The sequence below is a fragment of the Mangifera indica genome, chromosome 7 (assembly GCF_011075055.1).
Source record: "Mangifera indica cultivar Alphonso chromosome 7, CATAS_Mindica_2.1, whole genome shotgun sequence".
Lineage (NCBI taxonomy): Eukaryota > Viridiplantae > Streptophyta > Magnoliopsida > Sapindales > Anacardiaceae > Mangifera > Mangifera indica.
In genome coordinates, this window is record NC_058143.1 from 20,265,920 (window position 1) to 20,284,854 (window position 18,935).

Consider the following 18,935-nt stretch of genomic DNA (forward strand, 5'->3'; position numbering starts at 1 on the left):
CTCACTCTCTCCTCCTACTTCTTTGATCATTAGTAGTATAGGTATTTGGCCCTTTAGACACTAGGGTAGAGGATTCTGATTCTGGAAGGATGCTTGAACCACTCACTTCGGCTTTGCTCTCTCCTTCCCTCAGCAAAAACTTCTCTAATTGATGGTAAAATTTCTTTATCTGAATACTTCCCCCTAACTTCGTCTAGTTCCTTGTCTAACCCAACAAGGAATTCAAATACTCTTTCTTTCTCAATCATCTTGACAGCTTTCACATTAGTTTGTGGACAACTCCAATCTGCATCACAAAATAATACTAGCTCCTTTCATAATTTAGTTAGAATACCATAATACTGAGCTACGGACATAGCACCTTGTGTTGTTTATCTCAATTTTGGTTTCAACTCAAAAAGTTGAGTAGAGTTACCTAGATTAGAGTAGGTATCCCATTTATCCTTTGTTGTCGGAAAGAAAAGGTACAACTATCGAATATTTGTCTCTATTGAATTGATTAACCAAGACATGATTGAACTATTTTTTGCTTCCCATTTTGGATTAGTTGGATCATTCTCAATAGTTGCCTTAGTTAAACCAGTTAAATAACCTATCTTTCTTCATCCTTGAACAATCAATTTCATTAATTGAGAGCATGGTAAATAGTTCATACCATTCAGTTTATGGAGTGTTAGTTGAACTGCATTTTGATCAATACTAATTTGAACCATAGCCAAAGGTTGCTAAACCTCAATCTGATTGGAAAAAGCTTCAGACAGTGAAGGTACATCACTAGCAGCAGGATCAGTAGTAGGATCCTTAGGACTAGTCATCATGGCCGTTTTTACCATATCTTTATTTGAGACCAATTAGGAGACCTGACTTTTATAACATTAAAGCAGTGAAAGTGTACTGGTTTTTCCCCTTTTTATTTTATTTATATATATTGTTACAATGCAAGCTTATATATAAAGTTCTCCTAGATAAATAATCACCAACTAGGATAAGTCTATATAAAATAATAATAATAAAATCTAACATAAATTCTAGCTAATAAGATATATCTGAAATAGATATATGATATTATCTATGAAAATTCTAATCTGATAACTCAGAACTACTACAATCTTATTGAGATGTTATTGTTAAAATACACCCTTGTTATTATCGTGGATGTCTGTTTGCAATTTTATTTCCTTTAATGTTTTAAGTGAGATGCTGTATTTCTCTTCTGTAGACCCTTGTTATTGTTTTTTATTTTTTGGATACTTACAATGTATTTGTGGTATAAGTTAGAGACTACATGTTCTCTTTATTATTTGTTTGAGTTGCTTTATTTATTTGGATACTTGTAATATGTCAGGTCTATTCCTCCTTCACATGCAGTTATGGCAGTCAGTAATACATATGGACGTGTGCGTAAACCTATTGGTTTTAATTTCATTGGTTTGCTCTCTGGTGTTCTAGGAATCAAAGGTCATTTTGATGTTACTTGTGACTGTTCACTTTGGTTGCCTGTTGCACCATCTGGATACACTGCAATGGGCTGTGTAGCAAATATTGGAGACCAACCACCCCTGAATCACATTGTGTATTGTCTACGTTCTGACCTTATCACATCCACAGTATTTTCAGAATGCATATATAGTACCCCATCAAACCCTAGATTCACATATGGATTTAGCCTCTGGCGCGTAGACAATGTTCTTGGATCATTTTATGCACATTCTTCAACTGAATGCCCTTCCAAAGGCAATAGTTGTGACCTGAATCATCTTCTCCTGTGGAACTCAATTCATTCGCCTTTGCCTACTGAAGCATCTGCATCAAGTCTAACCGATGATCATGAATGTGGGCATCAGCAAACAATTACTGATGCTGCAAATTCATCTGGTTGGGATGTTATTCGGTCAATTTCAAAAGCAACTAGTTACATGTCAACCCCTCATTTTGAAAGACTTTGGTGGGACAAAGGTAGTGAGATACGCAGGCCAGTCTCAATTTGGCGGCCTATAACACGTACTGGCTGTGCTATTCTGGGGGACTGCATAACTGAAGGGTCAGACCTTTTGTCCTATGGTGCTTTCACAATTTCATTTTAGTTAGAATGGATTTATTTATCATTATCTTTTGAGTTATGTATTAATCAATGCATGGTATTGTCTTTTTGCATTTCCAGCTTAGAACCACCTAATCTGGGTATAATTTTTAAGGCCGGCAATCCTGAAATCTCTGCAAAGCCTGTGCAATTTACTAAAGTTGCCCATATTGTTGGGAGAGGATTTGATGAAGCTTTTTTCTGGTACCCAATTGCGCCTCCTGGTTATGCTTCTCTAGGATGTGTGGTCTCCAGAACAGATGAGACACCAAGCATTGATTTATTTTGCTGCCCAAGGATGGATATTGTTAACCAAGCTAATATACTAGATGTGCCCATTTCGAGATCTTCAAGCTCTAAGGCATCTCAGTGTTGGAGCATTTGGAAAGTTGAAAATCAGGTGAATCTGAATATTTATAGGATTTATAGTCTAAATTCACCAATTTGAGTTTGGGCTTTTATATTGTTTTGTGTGTTGTAAAGTTGTCAAAATTTTGAATGTTCACTTGCTTTGACAATTATCTTAATTTTGTCCTTCATGTCTATAGGCCTGTACTTTTCTTGCACGTTCTGATATGAAAAAACCATCAAGCCGACTGGCTTACACTATTTGTGATTCTGTGAAGCCAAAAACACGGGAAAATGTAACTGCTGAGGTGAAGCTGAGACGCTTCTCTCTAACTCTTCTGGATGGCTTGTGTGGAATGGTAGGAGTTTTCACTGCACTCTATTCCTTAATGTTTGCACAGTCAACTTTCTTACAATGGTTTTTGGACCCTTTCAGATGGCACCTTTATTTGACACAACAATCACCGATATAAGACTTGCAACGCATGGTCAGGCAGAGGCAATGAATGCCGCATTGATTTGCTCAATTGCTACTTCAACCTTCAACACACAGTTAGAATCGTGGGAGCCATTGATGGAGCCATTTGATGGAATATTCAAGTAAAATAATATATATGCTGTGTATATATTTCATAATTTGCTTTTAATGGAAATGGGTAAAAAAACGAAGATATAGCTGTTTTAACATATTTAATGCACTTTTATAAGTAATATTTTTTCCTTTTTTCTTTACAAGATTTGAAACATATGACACCACTGTACATCCACCTTCTAGTCTTGGGAAGAGAGTGCGTGTTGCTGCAACCACTATTCTTAATATAAATGTCAGTGCTGCAAATATAGACACTTTTTTGGAGACAATTCTTTCATGGAGAAGACAGCTAGAATTTGAACAGAAAACCATGAAATTACATGAGGTCAAATAGACTTTCTTTTACTTGTCTGCATGTTGAGAAGTTCATTAGTTGATTTTCCATTCTAATGCTTTATTTGCTTACTGTTGTAGCAGGAGACTGGTAGTCATTTTATACATGGAGAGGATGCCACTGTCTCAGCTTTGGATGTCGATGATTTCAAGACTGTAATAGTAGAAAATAGACTTGGGTGTGATATTTATATCAAACAGGTTGAACAAGATCCAGATACAGTTGCCCAACTACATCATGGTGACTGTGCATCTGTCTGTATTCCACCTCCGAGGTTTTCAGACAGGTTAAACACTGTGGATGAATCTAGGGAGGCATACTGTTATATTGGTCTACAGATTATTGAGGCCAAGGTTGTACTGTGGTCAAAAATCATTTACTACAATTAAACTCATTAGTATTGATACTGTGACCTTATAATCAGTAGCTAACTTGCTGTATTTTTGCAGGGTTTACCCATAATTGATGATGGTAATAGTCATAAATTCTTCTGTGCTTTGCGCCTGGTTGTTGATAATCAGGTGTCAGATCAGCAAAAGCTTTTCCCTCAGAGTGCAAGGACAAAATGTGTGAAGCCTATAGTTTCAGAATTCAATGGTCTAGTTGAAGGCACAGCTAAGTGGAATGAACTTTTCATATTTGAAGTTCCTCAGAAGGTGTGCTTTCTTTTGCATCTCTTATTTCCTTAATGTGCTTAAAAAGGCAGTATTTGTAGGAGTATTGATTCAGTAGACATAGTTTGAAAGACAGAGAAGTTAGTTTGTATGTTTCTGAACTGCCTTATTACTCATTTATTAATATAATATCACCATATGGCAATGAACTGCCATCAATATTAATTTGCTAAATAACATGAATACTAAAATAATGATTCATCGGAGGAGTCTAAATATACTACAATAAAAATTTGACAAGTTGAGCTTATATTTCCATTTCTTGGGCTTACCTTTGAAGCTTATATGTGTAGGTTCTAAATATTATTCGCCTCTAGATATTTTTTTTGTCTGCATGTCTAAATTTTTGTCCCTCTATTAGCATCATGGATTTTTTGGAGTTTTAAACAATTATGGGATATTTGAATTTTGGCTGTTGCAGGGTCTGGCTAAGTTAGAAGTGGAGGTGACGAACCTTGCAGCAAAAGCTGGGAAAGGTATTAGTTAGTGGCATGCTCCATCTTAGGGGTTGTTTGGTTTCGGGGATTTAAAGATTACTTTAGTAATCTATCTTTTATTACTTACATTACTTTGTTTGGTTTGTCAATAATAAAAGATTACGATAATTTTCTATTATTAATGCTGATGTGATAGGTAATATAGGTGGTAATCTAATTACCACCTTCATTTTCGGTATTAAAAGATTATCAAGATAATCTTGATTTTATTATAATTATATTATTATTTATTAATTTTTTGAGACAAAAATAAATTTATTTTTAATTGATATAACAAATAATATAAAAATTATTTAAAAATAATTATATTCAAGAATATTTAAGTAAAATAATTTATTAATATTCTTTTATTGCTTTTAATTAAACACAATAATTATATATACATATTTATTTTTACCAAATTTTATTAAACATAATAATAATTTATATCCAATAATATTCTAAGTAATCTATTTTTAAGGTAGTTTCTCTATTTTGGTAATAAAGCATTACTCAAACCAAACGCTCTTTTAGAGTTTTTTATCTTCTTCTCATAGATTTTTCTATTATAATTTTGACTACCCTTCTCTCTTAAATGGCTGATTTATGTCTTTTTGCAGAGAGCTATTAATTTGATATAGACTTATTTAATTATTCTTCTTGTGCTTAATGTCAAACACCATTCAAGGTCAAATTTGTGTGCTTTTTACCTTTTAATTTTAATTTTATGTAATGATGTGATAAGGTTTTGATCCATGTGAAAGGATTGATTGAGAAAAGTAGATCAAGATTATCTAGATATATTTCCTAAGCCACATCGAAAGAATATTGCAACTGAGAGGAAAATCATTGACGTCAAATAACTTTTACTCGGATTAATTTGACTTGAATTGGATGATGTTGAGCGGTACTTACTGCTGGTTATGTATGCATCTATGATTTTCTGCTCTCAGGCTGTTAAACACAAAACAGCATTGATTTTCAATAGGGTTCCTGATTTTCTTTGTGGCTTTTTCCTTCTGAAATTATGATTCATGAATTGGTTTTTTGTTGAGACAATTTTATTATTGATGGTACAGGTGAAGTTGTTGGTGCTCTCTCCTTTCCTGTTGGACATGGCGCTAATTTGTTAAAAAAGGTAGGGTCAGCAAGGATGCTGAATCAAGGATACGATGTTCAGGATATTTTATCTTACTCACTGAGGAGAAGGGTGAGCTCTTTAAATTCCTGTCAACTATGGATGTTAATTGTAATCGATCATGCAATTTTTTTCTTCTATTTTTTGACTTTATTGTAATTTTTTTTAAATATTGTTCTTTTTCACAGGTTCAGCCCAATAATGATGAAGACATGCAGGAAAATGGACGTTTGTTTGTTTCCAAGATGCATTTTGAGAGGAATACAATAGCAAGCTTGCATGGGGATGTCAGTACTGAGAGTCATATGGATGGAGAAGTAGGCTTTTGGGTTGGTCTCCACCCTGATGATGCTATGAAGAGCATTCGGTCATTGCTTCCATTGTCAGTAGTTCCTAAATCATTTGATAATGAGTTCTTTGCTATTGAAGCTATAATGAAGAATGGAAAGAAACATGCAATTTTCAGAGGGCTTGTCACTGTTGTAAATGATTCAGAATTCAGATTGGGGATATCTGTATGTCATATTTCGTTTGTTAATGATAAGAATGAATCTGTGAGAACAAGCAGTGGTAACGTAATTGTGGAAGAGATCTTTGAAAATCAGTATTTGCAACCAAATTCTGGCTGGGGTGATAAGAGGCCTGGCTCTTATAATAATGGTCCAGGACGTTGGTGCACCAACTTCTCATATTCATCAGATGTGAGTCTATTTATGAAACGATGCTTTCTTTTCTTGTAGGAAGTTTTACTGCTTTCTTTATGTTCAACGGTTTGCGTATGCTTAAGTCGTCTTGCTTTCTTTGGAAGGAATTTTTTGAACCTTCCCTTCCCCATGGATGGCGGTGGATATCGGCATGGACTGTTGCTAAATCCCAGTTTGTTGATGATGATGGCTGGGCATATGGGCCTGACCACGAAAGTCTAAAGTGGCCTCCAACCTCTTCCAAGTCACGTATGAAATCATCTCATGATGTTATGCGGCGAAGGTGTTGGATCCGTACCAGACAACTAGTCACTGATCAAGGTGGAAGTAACATGGAGGGTGATCTTATCATCTTAACTCCCGGATCTTCTGCTGCTTTACCATGGAGATTTACATTTAAGGGTTCGGACCAGTGTTTACAAATTCTTCCTATTGTTGATAATGAGCCTTCATATTCATGGGGTCGTGTTGTTGCTATTGGTTCCAACTTTTCATTTGGAAAGGACCAGGCTTTAGTGGATCAAGTTTCACTCTACAGACAAAGTAAATTGAAACAAGGAAACAAATTCTCTAATCTCACATTCACGTTGAACCAACTTGAGAAGAAGGATTTACTTTTTTGTTGTTCTCCTGGTACTGGAAGTAAACATATTTGGCTAAGTGTGAGTGCAGATGCATCTGTTCTTCACACTGAACTGAATACTCCAGTATATGATTGGAGAATATCTATTAACTCTCCTTTGAAGCTGGATAACCGGCTTCCATGTCCAGCTGAATTTACAGTCTGGGAAAAAACAAAAGAAGGGCATAACATTGAAAGACAGCATGGAATAATCTCTTCGCGGATGAAAGCACATATATATTCAGCAGATGTCCAGAGACCTCTATATCTTACATTGTTTGTTCAGGGTGGTTGGGTCCTTGAAAAGGTGATAATCCATTTTAAAATTGTATGTACTCATATGTTGAAGCCATACTATGTTGAGTCGTAAATTTATTAATCTTTTCTTGCTGCAGGACCCTGTTCTTGTTTTGGATCTTTCTTCAAATGTAAACATATCATCATTCTGGATGTTCCATCAGCAAAGTAAAAGGTGAGACTGAATGCAATTTTCCTTTTTTCAAGTGAAAGAGAACTCTATTGAGTTCCTCAGAGGTTTGGTTTAAGATGAAGGCATATCCACTGGTTTTTAATCATTAAAAACCTTTTAGTAGATGTATTAGTGTCATAAATGCTTTGAAGTCTTAGGAAATTTATCAGAAACCTCCATCCAGGAAGATCATTGTTAATTTTTCATATCTCATTGGTCCTAATAATCTGGAAAAACCTCAGAGTTAAATGGAACTCAGTGTCTGATATCATGTTCTTTTTCATGTAAAAGTGATTCTTGGCCTTGCTTTAGAGTTGCTCAATTACACAAAACTACACAGCGCCAAAGTTAGGAAGTGTTCAGAATCTAGCTGAATGCTTAAATCATCACAAAGGTTGTACTTAGGGCTGGATTCGAACTGAGCCAGGCTTGGACGAGCCAGAAACGAGTTGGCCCTAGCTGAGCTCAGTCGAGCTCGAGCTACTCACCTGATTTTTTAATTAAAAATTTCGATATAAAACGACGTCGTTTTGACCAATATATATTAAAACGACGTCGTTTTAATAACGAAAAACGAGTCGAGCCGAGTTTGAGCTTGGCTTCCACGAGCTCGAGCTCAACTATATGCGAGCTCCGCTCGGCTCAAATCCAGCCCTAACTGTAGTAATACCACACCTTCTGTCACTTATAAACAAATAAGAGATTTTGTTCTTTGCATAGATGTAATTTCAAGTTACTTTTTAAGTGCTAATTACAAATATTAATTGTAAATCTGAACAAAAATTAGACTTGAACTCATTAAATTGTTTTGACTATCATATTCATTTTCCTTTTTAGTTTTTATATATAATTCAATCAAGGAGCACTCCTCCTAGTTTGATGGCATAAAAAATCCAATAAATTCCAATGTTGTAAAGAAGCACTCTTGATGGTCATCCAAGGATCATATGATGTCCTAATTTTCATATTTATGCAATCATAATTGATTTGATTCTTAAAGAAAGAAATATTGAGAAGGGGAATCCATAAAATGATATATCTTTTTGTATGTCTTTTATGTTATGTTTTCATTTTTGCGTTGCTTTTTGTCAACCAAAATTTTGTTTGTGTTAAAGTTCAAACACAATTGTTGAGCCCTTATTTATTAATTTAAACTTTTAGTAAAATGATTAAATAGTTTGGCATGAAAGCCAAATTAACTGAGTGGTCTTGTGTTTAAATGCTTCCACTGCATTAATTTGTTATTAAAATTTGGGTTTTTAATTGTCACTCATGCTCTGTGTGGGCCTCTGGTTTGTATTAGATCTGTGTACTTTGCTAGTGAGGAAAAGTTTAAAGATTTTTCTCGTAAATGTAAATTGTTAGGTTAAGTGATTACTTTACACCTACCTGTAATTTTTTTCACGAATATATTTTGGTTTTCAATTATATGATCCTCATTATGAGTCTGTTATGCAGGAGATTGCGTGTGAATATTGAAAGTGACATGGGGGGATCCACTGTTGCACCCAAAACCATAAGGTTCTTTGTTCCATATTGGATTTCCAACAATTCGTCTCTTCCTTTGGCATACCGAGTTGTGGAAATTGAATCTTCTGACAATGCAGAGGTGGATTCTAAGTCACTATCTAGAACTGTTAAGTCAGCAAAAACAACTTTGAAAAATCCTACATACTCAATTGATAGGAGACACTCTGGCTCTAGAAGAAACATTCAAGTAGTTGAAGTAATTGAGGACACTAGTCCAGTGCCTAGCATGCTTTCTCCACAAGACTCTGCAGGTCGCAGTGGTGTTATGCTGTTTCCTTCTCAGAAAGATTCATATGTATCCTCGAGGGTGGGCATTGCTGTTGCTATTCGCAGCTCTGAAATTTACAGTCCTGGGATTTCTCTTCTTGAGTTGGAAAAGAAGGTGATTGCCAGCTTATTTTCTCTATTTTTTCCTTCCACTTCCTCTCTCCCTCTCTGACTCTAAGCCTTCTGCGGGGTTAGAAGGGAACTGAGGCTGTTGATTCTTTTCTTTTCTCTCTCTCTCTCTCTCTCTCTCTCTCTCTCTCTCTCTCTCTCTCTATATATATATATATATATATATATATATATATATATATATATTTTTTATTTATATTCTTTTTTTTATGTGCTGCTTTAACTTATCTTCAGGAGCGAGTTGATGTCACAGCATTCAGTTCTGATGGATCTTATTACAAACTTTCGGCTAGATTGAAAATGACCAAAGATAGAACTAAGGTTGAGTGTCTCATTATGTTTCTAAATTTATATATATATATTTTAGCATAGAGTATTATGACTGTATCCTTCATCAACAATCGATGTATTATTCTCTCTCTCTGTTTTAATCATCAGAAGAGAGAGTCATAATTTCAGTTATGTTTTTGTTTCTTGTCTTGGATATACATTCGGTTTATGCATCACCCTGGCCATCTGATAGGATTGGAAAGTTTGTTTACTGATTGTCCTTGCCAGCCTCCAGTTTGAGGTCATGTTTGGAGAAGAGTGGAATGATTTAGACTAGGAGTTTCTGACCATTTCATGAACCATAAGGCTGAGTTAGAAATTTTCTGTGGAACAATTTTTGCACTGCCAACTCCACACACACCACTAAAAGATTTCTTCAATATAATTTTTGTACTCGTCCAAGGAGATAAAAAGTTAATATTGGCTGTAGAAAGTCCATATTGTGTAATGCATATGATCTTCATTTGCATTAACGAATGACATATAAATATATGTTATTAGAAGCAATAATAATATTTTAATATTTGCAGATAGGTCATTTGATCACTAATTAACAACTACAACTGGTTGATGTTCAGGTTGTTCATTTTCAGCCACAGACCTTATTTATTAACAGGGTTGGTCTTAGTCTCTGCCTGCAACAGTGTGATTCTCAGTTTGTGGAATGGATTCATCCTACTGATCCTCCAAAGCCCTTTAGATGGCATTGTTCTGCCAAAGTTGAGTTGTTGAAGGTCTAGCATTGTTCTCTCTTGATTTGATTTCCTTAAAATATGATAGTTATGTTCAACTTGATGTAATTAATGTTAAATTTCAGTTGCGGGTCAACGGATATAAATGGAGCACACCTTTCAGTGTTAGTAATGAAGGTGCTATGCGCATTTCTTTAAAATCAGATACTGGAAGCAATCAATTGCAGCTTAGGGTTGCAGTTAGAGGTGGAACAAAGAGCTCTCGCTATGAAGTTATTTTTCGTTTGAATTCCTTTTCAAGCCCTTACAGGTTATACTTAAAGCCGAATATGTTTAAGTTTTTCATGTCTCTTTCTCTTCTGCAGGGGACTTTGCATGTTTTTACTATTTTGTTTTTGGTTGTGTATGTATATTTATCATTATTATTATTAATGTTGCATCCAAGCATTTATTTCTTGTTTTAAGTAAAAGTTTAGTGTTTCATTTGTAATCGGTGAGTTTAGATTTTTAAGGTACATTTATTTCTATTGTGCAGTAGTTAGCTCTCTTTCCTTTTGTTTTGTGTAATATTTAGTTCTGTTTCTTTTTTGTTTTGAATATTATATGCCTGTTTTCTTTTTCCCTTTTTTTTTTTTATATTAATGGTAACATTTGACAAACAGGATTGAAAATTGTTCCATGTTTCTACCCATTCATATTCGGCAAGCTGATGGTACCAGTGATTCATGGCAGTTTCTTCTTCCTAACACTGCTGCTGCTTTTCTCTGGGAAGACCTTGGTAGACGACGTTTGCTGGAACTTCTGGTTGATGGAGCTGACCCATCAAAGTCAGAAAAGTATGATATTGATGAGATTTGCGATCACGAGCCCATTATGGGAACTGGTGGCCCTGATGCAGCTCTACGTGTTACCATTCTGAAAGAAGAGAGGACACATATTGTTAAGATCACTGATTGGATGCCAGAAAATGAAGCAGCAGCAATCATGAGAAAAAGAATCCAATCACCACTGCCTCAGATTCCTGGAAATGAATCTCAAAATCAAGAGTCACTATCCTCCTCAGATGGTGAATTTCATGTTGTTGTTGAGCTGGTTGAGCTTGGAATATCCATTGTGGACCATACTCCTGAAGAGATATTATACCTGTCAGTACAGAATGTTCTTCTAGCTTATTCAACTGGCTTGGGGTCTGGATTTAGCAGGTAGGATTTTCTTCTTCAATACTCCTATCTGTAGGCTTATTAGTCTGACATTAGGAACATATTAAGTGCTTCTTCTTAACTGAAGCACTGAGTGCAAGAGTAATCTAAAGAGAAGTGTTGATTTAAATGTGGCCTAAAGATATGATCAGGTGCCCCCTCTAATTGTATTGCTCTGATTTTGTATATGGATTTTTAGTAAATCCATCTGAATGGATCTATTTCTGAAGCACTGGCTGTTAAGATGCCAAATGGTTAAATGTTGAACTCATGGTATTTTATCAATTGAGGGATGCAGCACTAGTTTCGTTCGGTGGCCCATTCAATTTGGAATGGAGTCCCGGTGTAGCTATAGAATGCATTGGGAAATATGTCACTGATTCCATGCCTGTGTTTGTATGTATAAAGTCTATTATGTTGGTAAATTATCAATAGCGGTATAAATGTGTTTCTTATTAAGAAGAAATACCAATAGAAATATGTTGGTGCAGTTACTGTTTATGCAATAGAAGCTAAGTTATTGAAGGAATAATGGTTTCTGAGTGAAGAAATTGTGATATGGCATTAACCACTGCTGTGCAGCCAATCGGCAGGTTATCCATGAATTTGTTCCTTAATTGGATTAGTACCTAACTTCTAGATACTAGAGCATTTTGTAAGTTTTATCTTCCTTTGGCAAAGATTTGAAAACTGAATTAAGCGATTTCCATGTTGTTTTATGTAACAGGTTCAAACTGAGAACGAAAACTATACAACTGGATAACCAATTACCATTGACTCTGATGCCAGTTCTTTTGCGGCCACAAAGAGCTCTGGATGAGACTGATTACATATATAAATTTTCCTTTAGTCAGCAGACAAATGGATCTTTAGATTTATGTGTCTATCCATATATTGGTTTTTACGTGAGCTTCTTTATTGTCTTAATCGAATAGCATAATGGTTATGATTTAATTTTCCTATATACAATTTTGATTATGTTTGTTTGAAATGCTTTGGATCAGGGACCTGAAAATTGTGCCTTTCTGATAAACATTCATGAACCTGTTATTTGGAGACTTATTCGGATGATCCAGCGGATGAATATTCATAGGTTATATGATACTAAAAAAACTGCAGTTTCAGTTGATCCATTCATTCATATCGGGTATGGAGTTTTATTTTCAAATTTGTCTTCTAATCTTGTATTTCATTAACTCATACATTATTAAAACTTATTACCTGTAATTACAGTGTTCTTAATATCTCGGAAATTCGATTCAAACTATCAATGACAATGTCACCTACTCAACGACCAGGAGGAAAACTTGGATTTTGGTTATCTTTAATGACTGCATTGGGTAACGTTGAAAATATGCCTGTAAGTGTTAATATTTCATATATAATTGTTTTAAAGTTTATAACGGGGGTGGGATGCATCATGTTAGTTATTGTGCTCCATTTTTGCCCATTTTTATGCAGACTGATTATTTTTGCCAGTGTACAAGTATTGCTTCAACATAAAACTTTTATTATTTATGGGGCTATTGCTGGAAATTAGAATGTTTAGAAAGAAAAAGAAAGTTAATTATTTGAGCTTGCCAATGGTTCTTTATATAGCATTCTCTCCACCTCACTCTCATTTGGCTTGAAAGGGGGTTGTAAGCTTAAACAAGGAAGCTGTGCACATACAGTGACAGACTATTTTGAGTATTATATATTCTGGTTGAATCTTATATTGGGTCTATGACAGTGCACATGGTTTATTTAGACAGCTAGTTCAGTGTTATGTCATTACTTTAGTATGTCTCATTTACTAAACATACACATTTGAGGCTTTTAAACACATTAGACATGCAAAGTTGTCTATTCATTAGTTCTCATTGTGACTTGCTAGGGATTCCTAACATGCATGATTTTCTTAATCTTTAAGTATCTCAGTATAGCTCTTATGCATTATAGAGAATGTGATAGAAATTTTGAATATGAATCATCTTTCTATATAATAATCAGATCAGAATAAATCCAAGATTTCATGAGAATGTGTGCATGAGGCGGAGTACTATGACTAATATTGCCTTAGTAAATTTAAAAAAAGATCTTCTTGGCCAACCTCTGCAACTGCTCTCGAGTCTTGATATATTGGGAAATGCAAGCAATGCACTTGGACATATGAGTAAAGGTGTGGCTGCCCTATCAATGGACAAGAAGTTCATCCAGAACAGACAGAGACAGGTTTGCTATGAGCTTGAAATTTTGATTTATCATGTTGTGCATAGGGCCATGTATTGTTTGGCATGTTGCAGAGCTGTAAACCTAAACTTGATTAAGGGAAAAATAAATAACTGGCTCTTTACCTACTAAATTCTTTACCCTTTCTTTATGTTATAATAATGCCTCTCTGTAAAATTCACCTAAATAAATTCTAAAAATAGACCCAAAGCTACAATCAATCAGATCTTTTTAAGTAGAATAGTCAAAATAAAAAAAAAAACGTTGAACACAAATTCCATATTTACTATTAAAAATAAAAAGAAAAATTCTTGGAACACTTTGTGCATACCTTTCCTCTTTTCAGCATTTGAAACCCCTGCTCTTGGGGCTAAAATGATGGTTAATTTAGTGCTAACTGTGTTGCTTAGGGACACTGCAGCTAGGGCTAGATTTGAGCCGAGCCAAGCTCGAGCTCGACTCTATTTACATATAGCTGAGCTTGTCGAGCTCATGAAAGTCAAACTCGAACTCGGTTCGAATTCAGTTCGGTTTATTTTTCGTTATTAAAACGACGTCGTTTTAATATATATTGATCAAAACAACGACGTTTTGTATCAAAATTTTTAATTGAAAAATTTAGCGAGTAGCTCGAGCTCGTATAAGGCTGGCTCGTTTCGGGCTTATTCGAGCCGAGCTCAAACCGGCTCGGTTCAAGTCCAGCCCAAACTGCAGCCAAGGCAGTTCAGAGTGGTGTCCAATGAGATTAATAAGGGAAAATGTCATTGATTTTTTTGGATTTGACCAATGCCTTGAATAGCATGAACCTTGTTGGTTTTGGAATTGCCTCTTACACAAGTGAGGATGAGGTATTTTTGGGTATCAAAAAATGAAAAAAAGTGATGAAAATCTCCTATAGTGTATACAAAGTTGAATTTTTTTTCTTTCTTTCTTTCTTTGTTTTGGGAAACAATAAGTATTATTGAAATTAATCATTAATGTTTACAATAGTAGACCAAATATCCATCATAAAAGTGCTAGACCTTTTGTTATCTGTGCTACTAAGCACCAAAAAGAAGGGAAAGATTAAAGCAGCCCACGGTTCCACAAATCGGTAGAACACATCAACTAAAAGTTGAACATTGTTTATAGACTAATTTGCTTTATCATATTTCTTGGTATTTTGAAATTGTGTTGTTTGAAGAAGGCTATGCTTTGTGCTTTAGATTATCCTTAGATGCTATTTGCATATTTTTCAATATTTGCTAATATAAGTACACTGATAAATCACAGTTAGTATTTTTTTTTTCCATGTGCTAGTGTTTCTTTTTCCGTGTAATCTGTATTATCTTGTAGGAGAGCAAAGGTGTAGAGGACTTTGGTGATGTTATCAGAGAGGGAGGTGGTGCTTTAGCAAAGGGCATATTCAGAGGTGTTACTGGCATATTAACAAAGCCTCTTGAAGGAGCAAAATCTTCTGGTGTTGAGGGTTTTGTTCAGGGTGTTGGTAAAGGAATAATAGGTGCAGCTGCCCAACCAGTTAGTGGGGTGCTTGATCTTCTGTCAAAAACTACTGAAGGTGCAAATGCTATGAGAATGAAGATAGCATCTGCTATAGCTTCAGATGAACAACTTTTACGTAGGAGACTGCCACGTGTAATTGGTGGTGATAATTTGCTTCGTCCATTTGATGAGTACAAAGCACAAGGGCAGGTATTTGTTTAGCCTTCTTAAGGAGAAAAAAATTGCCTAGGTGATTGTACTGTTAAGTTGCCATAACTCATCTGTTATAAAAGAGTGACCGTGATTTGGAACTATTACAATTTGTTGGGTTGTTCAATATTCGGGGATTTGAAGATATTGAATTCTGTTGAATTCAGATCTTAGTTCTTACAATATTTTATTTATCATGTCCGATATCTTCTGTATGTCAAATTAGCACATGCAGAATCTGCCTCTGTTTTATTGGCCATGTCTCTTGACATCACATGCTTTCATTTTGAAGGTTATGCTGCAGTTGGCAGAATCAGGTTCATTCTTTGGGCAAGTTGATCTTTTTAAAGTACGTGGGAAGTTTGCCTTATCAGATGCTTATGAAGATCATTTTTTACTGTGCAAAGGAAAGATCCTTATTATCACACATCGCAGAGTTATACTGTTGCAGGTAAGTTCAACTGACTCAAGATTATTTATGGCTTTACAGTCCTACATCAAGAGGACACAAATAAAATACGTAACTGTAATTTTACCTGTGACAGCAACCCTCCAACATTATTGCTCATAGAAAATTTAGCCCTGCAAGGGATCCATGTTCTATTCTGTGGGCTGTACTGTGGGATGACCTCATAAGAATGGAATTGAGTTATGGAAAAAAGGACAATCCAACAGCTTTGCCTTCAAGGGTTGTACTTTATCTACAGATCAGACCAACAGAAACAAAGGAACATGTTCGTGTTATAAAATGCATCAGGGAGACTAACCAATCAGTGAAAGTTTACTATGCAATTGAGCAAGCAAGGGACACCTATGGGAAAAATCTTTCGAAGGTCAAATTTTATCCCATGCTTTCTTCCATTGGTGTTAAATCTTGATTATAGCAGCTAAGGCTCGATACCTTTGCATCAATATAAGGTTCCCTGCCTTTGCTCCCACCTATTTAGTAAGGTGATTTTAGTAGTTGAGGTTCGAGATGGATCTGATCCGAACTGACTAGGATTAAATCCATAACTTGGCCCAAACAAATTGATCTTGAGTTGAATCTCTAATTCGACAATTTAGCTCGAGATCGGTTTGTTTGTTTATCCTATCAGTAATATTGTTTACACTTTTATCGAAACTATTCTGATGATACTTTATACCAATTCGAATGAATTTAAATCCGAATTTAAACTAGATATTATGATTTCAATCCAACCTCGAACCAGTTCAAGACTCGATTTTGTTCGAATCACATCCACTTGTACTTGCAGTTAGCCTGTCCAAAAGCTTGGTCTGAAGGTGGACCAAGTGATCTTGTAACGAATCTCGTGTATTAGTCTCTACATTTTGTTTTATTTTATTTTTGTATTGTGTTTAATTTACATATCTTGCATGTGAGAGATTGTGTTAAAATAAAATTTGATCATTGTATTCTTATCTATTAGTTTAAACTTTGATATAAAAATAGTTGAGATAGTGTAGTGAAATTTTTTTCACAATGCTATTCAGGAGATGCTGAAAAAGAAAGTGATGAAACCATATTCACCACTTAGCCGAGGCAACAGTGCGGAAGTTAATCTGAAATCAGGGGCTTCCATGTGGTCTTCTCAACAGGTGCTTCCATCAGAACCTTTCAGTTCATCGTCTTTCGGCAGTAGCAGTGGCTAACTCATTGCCTGCCCATAGAGAAACATGGTTCAAGGCTTTCTGATACCTTCAGGTCGTACATACACCGTCCACCAGCAGCAGTGGTTGATTTTCTGAAAATTGAGAAGTCTTTGCTCATCATGCCCCGTGCAATTTGAAAGGTACTACTTTGAATTCTGTTTTAGTACCTTTGTGCTAACTGTCTTCTCTATATTTGTTTTTATTTTGCGTAACATGGGATATGAACAACTTGATTAGAACCTTAAGAGAATAACAATTCAAAAACTAGTTATTAAAATTAAAATGCTTAAAACCATATAAATTGAGAGGTCTATACTTTTCAATATGGGTTCTAAGTATCATTTCTTTCTCTTGAAATCGTAAAACAATTGGGTATATCATCGTATAATTGAGTGATTTAATTTAAAATTATTTAATTATACGATAATATGTCAGTTTATTTATATCATTTGATATTCAACTTTTTGTATATGATTGTTTGAATCATTTTATGTGCATTTATAATGAGTACTAATTTAAATACTAATGGTGATATGTTACCATCTGATTAGTTATTATTTTATTCTCAATTCAAAATCATCAATTATATTATGATACATCATCATTAGTATCGAGATTGATATTTGTTATATGTCCAGATAACATTATTCTTATTGTTTTCTTTTCCTTGATGAGAAACTTATGATCAATGATAACTTCACCGCTGTTCTTCCTTATATCTCTTCTGCCGTAGGCATGAGTTTCCCTCACATCATTGGACATAACTTGCAGTTGAAAACAGCAAGAAACTGTATGTAGAAGTAGAGCCATTTATCTGAAGCCCGTGGAGAACAAGAATGCTCATCACCTGCAAGCTTTGAATTTAAATAGAATGAAACTCATAAAATCAGTTACAGGTATCGGCACCAACTGTACAACTTTTTTTTTTGAAGTCCATAATAAACATGTATATCTTTTTCGAATACGGGTTAGTTAATTTAAAATATGATATGATGTATTTTTTCCTGGTTAGTAAAAATAAAATGCAAAAAAATTGCAAATTTTTGTTATGATTGTAAAATTTGCATTGCTTCATCATTTTATGGGTTGAAGTGGACTTGGTGGTAACTATCAATGTGTTTAGTCGATTTGTCGGTCAACCAATCGAATGGACCAATAATATCCTAATTATTTTTAAGTTAGTACAATAATTAAATTTCAATAGATAAATCACAATTTGATATGATTTATTTGTTTTAATCTTAAATCAATTTAGTTCAATAATTAAAATGGATTTTAATTATAATTAAGTTTGGATTTATCTTGGGACCTAGAAGGATAGTTTATTCTGTGGTGTAACTATATGGATTAAGTATGTGCAAACTTTTGCAGACGAAGTAATTGTCCTAGTTAGTTGATTTGATTGGCCTATTATTGAACGATATTTGTATAATTTATTGTTCATCATTCTTTCTCATAGCAATACTGTAAAGATGGAAGAAAAATGGCACATTCTGCATTGAATGGATAAAACGTTGCACTGTTTTATTATGCCAAAGAATGTAATAGTAGAATGAATCAAAATCACAAACTGAAGAAACATGTCAAACCCTCGAGGCAGGAGACGTAACAAAATCGCCATGGCTATTTGGCTATATCAGACGGGAACACACCAAAGGAATCAATATGGTTCTACTCAAACATAAAGAATATTAAAATTAGAGTTGGAATTGATCAAACCGGAATTCTGATCAATAAAATGGAATTCGAATTAAAGATTGGATTTGTTGTTATAAAATAAGTTCAATTTAAATTA

At 34.7% G+C, this 18,935-nt stretch overlaps 1 protein-coding gene across 3 annotated transcripts in view; it reads left to right on the forward strand.

Moving 5' to 3' along the window:
- The window catches only part of LOC123220770, a 43,764-nt gene extending 25,586 nt beyond the window's left edge, over positions 1–18,178 (forward strand). For 2 of the 3 annotated variants that reach the window (XM_044643363.1, XM_044643364.1), the window contains exons 39-64: positions 1,346–2,041; positions 2,162–2,480; positions 2,629–2,787; positions 2,865–3,028; positions 3,165–3,345; positions 3,438–3,707; positions 3,804–4,010; positions 4,450–4,504; positions 5,584–5,714; positions 5,831–6,343; positions 6,451–7,275; positions 7,364–7,440; positions 8,896–9,349; positions 9,598–9,684; positions 10,272–10,427; positions 10,511–10,695; positions 11,048–11,587; positions 12,312–12,489; positions 12,589–12,731; positions 12,818–12,944; positions 13,577–13,798; positions 15,131–15,487; positions 15,780–15,938; positions 16,033–16,320; positions 16,982–17,280; positions 17,912–18,178. In XM_044643363.1, the coding sequence (XP_044499298.1) occupies positions 1,346–2,041; positions 2,162–2,480; positions 2,629–2,787; positions 2,865–3,028; positions 3,165–3,345; positions 3,438–3,707; positions 3,804–4,010; positions 4,450–4,504; positions 5,584–5,714; positions 5,831–6,343; positions 6,451–7,275; positions 7,364–7,440; positions 8,896–9,349; positions 9,598–9,684; positions 10,272–10,427; positions 10,511–10,695; positions 11,048–11,587; positions 12,312–12,489; positions 12,589–12,731; positions 12,818–12,944; positions 13,577–13,798; positions 15,131–15,487; positions 15,780–15,938; positions 16,033–16,320; positions 16,982–17,140 (6,652 nt within the window). In that variant the 3' untranslated portion in view covers positions 17,141–17,280; positions 17,912–18,178. The remainder of the gene's footprint in view (positions 1–1,345; positions 2,042–2,161; positions 2,481–2,628; positions 2,788–2,864; positions 3,029–3,164; positions 3,346–3,437; positions 3,708–3,803; positions 4,011–4,449; positions 4,505–5,583; positions 5,715–5,830; positions 6,344–6,450; positions 7,276–7,363; positions 7,441–8,895; positions 9,350–9,597; positions 9,685–10,271; positions 10,428–10,510; positions 10,696–11,047; positions 11,588–12,311; positions 12,490–12,588; positions 12,732–12,817; positions 12,945–13,576; positions 13,799–15,130; positions 15,488–15,779; positions 15,939–16,032; positions 16,321–16,981; positions 17,281–17,911) is intronic. The other variant, XM_044643365.1, reaches the window with a different exon arrangement.
- Positions 18,179–18,935: the final 757 nt, after the last annotated feature.